The sequence below is a fragment of the Sinocyclocheilus anshuiensis genome, unplaced genomic scaffold (assembly GCF_001515605.1).
Source record: "Sinocyclocheilus anshuiensis isolate Anshui unplaced genomic scaffold, SAMN03320099.WGS_v1.1 scaffold102, whole genome shotgun sequence".
NCBI lineage: Eukaryota > Metazoa > Chordata > Actinopteri > Cypriniformes > Cyprinidae > Sinocyclocheilus > Sinocyclocheilus anshuiensis.
The window spans coordinates 404,154-410,379 of NW_015542330.1; the positions used below are offsets into that span (position 1 = coordinate 404,154).

The following is a 6,226-nucleotide window of genomic DNA, read 5'->3' on the forward strand; positions in this document are numbered from 1 at the left end:
GGGTGTACTGCATTATTAAAATCAAAAAGCAATTATAATGATGATAATAATAATAATAATGAAAATTATTTTATCACATTATTATTACTATCGTTAATAGTAATAATGCGAAAAATGACAATTCTAATGATTTAGTTATTGTCAAAAACAGAAATCTGTTTTTATTGGTTTTCAGACATCTAAGAAAATCAAAAACAAGTTTGCAACAATAACAACAGTTGTATTTTCACTTAATTATTTTTAATATTAATAACAACAACATTGATAATATCATAATAATAATGATCATCACATTGCTAGTCATCATTTTTTAATTATATTAGTAACAATAATCGTTATTGTAATACCGTAATTTTATCACATTATTATATTATTAATCATCATCATTAGCATCATGTATAATGATGATGTAAAAAAGTAAAGATTAATGAATATTATGTAATCATTTGTAATAATAATTCATTATTGTGTCAAAAAGAAAAATAAATAAAAAATAAATACAAATTTGTTCTACATATTAGTTATTAGACATTTAAAAAATCCTCTCTCTATTTTAAGGTAGTAAACAAACAGTTTAACATCTTTAGCAAATGTTACACAAGAATATCAAAAAGCTTGTTAAAGGGGTCATATGATGCTTTTTTAAAGATCATAATTTTGTGTATTTGGTGTAACAAAATATGTTGACATGCTTTAATGTTCAAAAAACACATTATTTTTCAAATACTGTACATTATAGTAGGTCCTCTATGCCTCTATGTCCACTCTCTCAAACGCTTCGTTTTCTACAAAGTCCCTCCTTCCGACAGCAAGGATAGAATGATGTCTTACAGGTGTCCTTGTCATGGTTAACATTTCCTCACATGACACATTTACTGTTAAAATGTCTTTATTAGTCATTTAAAAAACAGATGGGTGTGTGAGTGTGTACTGTATATGTATGGATATGAGTGTGTGTGTGTGTGTGTCATAGCTGGCTCGCTGCTGAGCAGCGGTCACATGGCCAGCCGTCAGAGGTCTAGGGGAGGATACCTAATCCGATGGAGGAAGCGATTCACCCATCAGTGCTGGTGTTTGAGTGTGTGAGGGAACACTGCAGATATACAGTGCTTTATAAGCACTCACTCAACTCTCTGACTGTGTGTGTGTCTCTCTCTCTCTCTCTCTCTCTCTCTCTCTCTCACGCTGGCATTCTGTACACAGTGGCTGTTGGCTTTACACTAAGATGTCAGCGGCAGCTTCTCTGCAGTGAGCACATTGAGGTGAGTTAGTGTGTTTCATTGGATTTTGCATTGTTTGTTTAACTGTTCATTTTTTGAAACATGCATTTAAACATGCAAGTCAGATGCTATTTAATTTACTGTTTTTACATGGTTAACTCTAGTTGTTATTTTAATCATTGGCGGCTATTCAATCACCAATTCAGTTGATCCAACAGAATTTTGTTTTGGATAAAACATTTTTGCATAACATTTAATAAGAGTATCTAAAAATGACAAGGGTGTGGTTAGTAATTACTAGTTTAACTCCAAATTTTATATTTTTTTACTGACTGAAATTTTGCATACACGTACATAATGTTTAATGTATGTATGCTTTTTAATAAAATCTTTTTCTAAATTATGTGTTTAGATGCAACGTATCAAATTATTTGATAATTTTCAATTTTAATTCACTATTTTAAAATTTTTAACAATTGATGGTCATTCAATCATCAGCTCAATTGATCAAATAGAATTTAGTTTTAGATAAAAGATTTTTGCATAATGTTTTCTAAGAGTGTCTAAAAATAATAAAGATGTGGTTTGGTAACTCTAAGATCACTTTGTTTATGAGTTTTATGAAATTTGGCGTAACATAATGTTTAATGCGTTTTTATTTTGCCATTAATCTCACTTTTTTTTTTTGTAAGTGATGTGTTTATATCAACACAACAGAATGTACTATTAATTTATAACTTTGCATTTAGAAGTGAAATTAAAATAGTCAGCATATCATGACGGATCACTAGACATTGCAAAGTCAACAGTGAAAAGTCCTCTGGTTTACTGATATCGCCCAGTCATCATTTAGTCTGTGCTTTTATTTTCCCCTCAAGTAACTTTTTAATTTAATGAGCATTAATGATCTAATGAATCAAATGATCAACAGACATGGTCTGTGTGTTTGTATGTAGAGCTCAGAGGCTGTGTGGCGTGTCTTGTGAGTTTGATAAAGTCATTAAACATCACTAATCTCACAGCAATAAGCATCTCCAATGTCCAGCACTGTGCTGTATTTAAACAGTAAGTTGAAATGAAAAATGACTTGATTTTTGTCCAAAGCTAAGTAAGTATGGTTTTGTAGATGCTATAATGCTTAACTGATATTTGGTGCAGTCACACTATTTGTATTGTTAAATTACTTCTGTAGAAGTTTTTGCTTAGTAAATAGTAGGGATGGTTCACAATGGTCGACTAATTGACTACAACAGCTGAATAGTTGTTAGTGAGGTTGACTAGTTAGGCATACACTCAGATGAACGTCTTTGGCCAAAAAGCTCAAGCATCATGCCACAATCTGCTGCATCATGTAAAAAATTGTTCAACTTTTCAACAAAGTTGTTTTTCAACCCAAGTGTTTTTTTTAAGATTCCTTGTACATTAATAAATGAAAAAGATTCAAGTAGGTGCACAATTAGAAACATCTGATTGGCTTTTGATATGAACTTGTGACTCTTTGAGTTAATAATTTATACTTCGGAAAAACAACATAAAAATGCATTAAACATAGACTTCCATTCTAAGTACATTTTTATTCACATAAGTTTTGGTTTTATTTTTGTTAATATTATTTTTTACAAACTTGAAAATTAGAGTTCTAGGCTTGATTATCCATAAATGATTTTTTTTCTTATGTAATTACAGGTATTTCTTTGCTGTAACCTGAGATTAAGTCTTGATCATGAACTGTTTATAGCTCACGTGTCAATGCTTTGAACCTGCAACCTAGGTTTCCAGCCCAGATATTTAACCACTAGGCCACACCATATAATGCTTGATCCAAACCAATTTTTTGACATTTTCTGTATGAGGTTTAAAGTCAACTCACAAACATGTCTTTCATGTGGACGTGCCATTGGTCACTATAAACTATGAATTCTATATTTGCTGTGCTACTCAGTCATTGAGCATTTTATGTTTTTACAGTGAGGTTTCCGCATTGTGATTGAATGTCTATTTGCAGAATGGCATCTTTATTGGCCGCCTTTGCTTTGTCTGAAATTATATTTTATAGACATACTTGAATATAATCCAATAAGCCTGTTTGCCTTTCACAAAAGCAAAAGGATTTTCCCAACTGAGAGTGCTTGATCCTGAGCTCTGTTTAGGACGAGGGATTCCAGTTGAAGTTGGATAACTTTAATTTAGATTACAAAATCTACAGGTTGCATGTACAGTGGCTTGAATTGCATACCTGTATGACAAGAAATTAGTTGTATTTGATCCCACTTTCTTTATTCTTGCCAAGTTGGACCATGTCCACCAAGTGCTAATGCTTTGAATTTCAAAGGATAAAGTACTTTGTGTTCACATTCAAGGTGTACAAAACCAAAGGTGATTTGGCAGGTTCATGATTAAATGTGGTAGACAAAAACAGTTGCTAGAAGTGGTTACCAAGTTGACCTCAGGAGGAAAGGGAGAGGGAAATTGAATCGACAAACAACAAGATTCCTTTAATAATGAACAAGAAAATACGAAGCTATGTTCTTAGTAAAACTGTGTTTTTCAACGTAAAGGTGAAGTTTGCACTCTATAAATAGAGGTTTATATTGTGCAGATGCACACCTGGTTAAACTAACTTGAGCACTGGAGGTTGTGTTTGATCAACAACATCACAGCAGCAAGCCGAAGATCATAGAATGGATTGTCTTATCTTTCATTGTGCAATTGTAGATACTTCCTGTTTTAAAAGCACTTCCTTTTTTAAACAAATAAACTTAAGTTTAATTTTCCCAATGTTAAAATACTTTGAGGAAACCCATTTGAAAAGTCATTTTTTTCCAGGTGATGCCTAAAATGTGCTTGTTTTCATCGTGAGTTTTATTAAAATAAGATTAATTAAGATTCTGAAACCAATGACCTTGCACGTGAAATGAAGGACAAATCTGTTTTGGAGTGTATCCATTTTCTCTGTCAAATAGCCAAAATATCTAAAAGTGTCATAAATTTGAGAATGTGGACATTTAGTGAATAACTGCCCAGTTTGTGTTCCAAATTTCGATTGTGCCTCTCACAGAACTATTTATCATGTGGTTGATGAACTCAACTGGTCCCAAAAAACTGATGAAATAGTTGACCTTCCAATAAAGTTGACGTAACTATACAGAGGAACAGCCTATATCTAAAATTAGCATCTAAAAAAGACATTACAATATAGCACGCCCTATATTTAGAAAACTCTTAAAGATAGCACGACCAAGTTTCTTAGAACTCTGTTGCAAGATGAAATAATGCAATGAGGATGTTTTTTTAATAAGGGGCGGTTTGAACTAGGTATTGCACTGATGCCATCAGAGATGAATAACTGGGCAGGCACATGTGACTCCTGTCATATAAGAGTCAACTGCATTAACTTTACCAACAATTTTGGTCTCCCTGTAGGTCATGTTCCTCTTTGGGTAAGGTTATTTTGAGATTACTTTATTGCTATCACTTACTTGGATTACTTTCTCATTCAAAACGCTTTTTATAATAATGCTCATTAGTCATATCCAGCATAATATTGATTTTATTTACTTTTATGATATTTTACAGATGTTTCTCACAATAAAAAGTGTCATTTTGATTGGAACATATGTTCAGTCTTTTAAAAACATGTGGGATGATGTTTGTATTAAGGTCTAATAAGACCATGTTATAACTTTTACACGTTTGATGCAAGACCTCAACTTTGAGCATCATATTGTTAGGATGTTGTTTCTCTTCAACAGAAACTGGATCAGGATAGCTAAAGGTTAAATGGCTCCACATATTGAGATGTTTTGCCACAAAACCTCCCATTGCAAGAGAGCTTAGCTCCACAATTCAGCTATGGGAAATGCTTAGATGAATCAACAAAAGAAAGACTTGAAAAAGGAGTGTTGACGTCCTTGAACGTTCTAGTTAGAGGTCAAACCTCAACTCAACAATCAAACAATTGTGTTTTTGCACGGACTACTGCATCAAACCAAAGGTTACTTCCACAAAGTACTAGTTATTAGCAGTTAGCAGTTAAAAAGGTTGTTTTTCTATTGAAGTATTGTTTGTTGTAAATTCATGATAACTAATGTTAGCTAATGTTGACATGAAACCTTACTATAAAATGTTATTTTGTCTTGAAGTCAAAATGAATTGGTACTTATTCAGTCAACTCTTGAGCTGTCTTTGTATGGTGTTCAGTTAAATGAATTATAGTTGATCATATCTTTATCTACTGTTACATCACATCCAATATTTTATGGTTATTTTCAAGCATGAGTCTCTTATCTGTGTGTCCCTACAGTAGCAACTTTATCTGTTTTTTATCAGTCTTTGGATACGAGGGGGGCTGTTATGTTGTAGTTTAAGTCCATTTACGCCATAAATGAAGCAGCAAATTGTTTAATCACACTGCAAACTTTTTTTGACTGGTATAATATAAAGGTTGTAATTAGCAATGAACAAATTATTTAACGTTTCCAACTGTTTGCAGGTTATGCTGCCTATAAACTCCAGCTTGAGTCTCAGTGAGAAAGAGAAAGGCTAAAGCCTGTGCAGATCCGATTGTTGTTGAGCGTCTCCTGTGCTGCTTCACCGCAGTGTCCTGACGTCAACCATGAGCGACCCTGTGACTTCAGATGAACTCACCAATGCTGTGGCTTCAGTCGTTCACAACGTAAGTCAAATGCTTTATTGTTTTAAAGAGTTGTGCAAATGTTCAAAGCTATTTAGCATGAACTGTGGGTTTTTATTTGTTTATTTCTCGCTTTTATGTGGTAAAAAACTGTCACCCCTTTCAATCAAGTATTGTGGTAACAAACCTACAATAATTATTCTAATTTATATATGCTTCCAGTCAAAAAATTATAAATAATTAATTTTTTGTGTTTTTGAAAGAAGTCTCTTTTGGTCTCTACGGCTGCATTTATTTCATCAAAAATGCAGAAGAAAAACAAAACAGAGAAAAAAACAAAAACATAATTTTTTTTTATATATATATATATTCA

At 32.6% G+C, this 6,226-nt stretch overlaps 1 protein-coding gene across 5 annotated transcripts in view; it reads left to right on the forward strand.

The window, feature by feature from the left end:
- The window catches only part of LOC107690982 (anion exchange protein 2-like), a 49,326-nt gene that overhangs the window by 9,512 nt on the left and 33,588 nt on the right, over positions 1-6,226 (forward strand). For 3 of the 5 annotated variants that reach the window (XM_016489425.1, XM_016489430.1, XM_016489426.1), the window contains 2 exons: positions 1,204-1,262; positions 5,713-5,895. In XM_016489425.1, coding sequence (XP_016344911.1) covers positions 5,836-5,895 — 60 coding nt within the window. In that variant the 5' untranslated portion in view covers positions 1,204-1,262; positions 5,713-5,835. The remainder of the gene's footprint in view (positions 1-1,203; positions 1,263-5,712; positions 5,896-6,226) is intronic. The other 2 variants (XM_016489429.1, XM_016489427.1) reach the window with 2 other exon arrangements.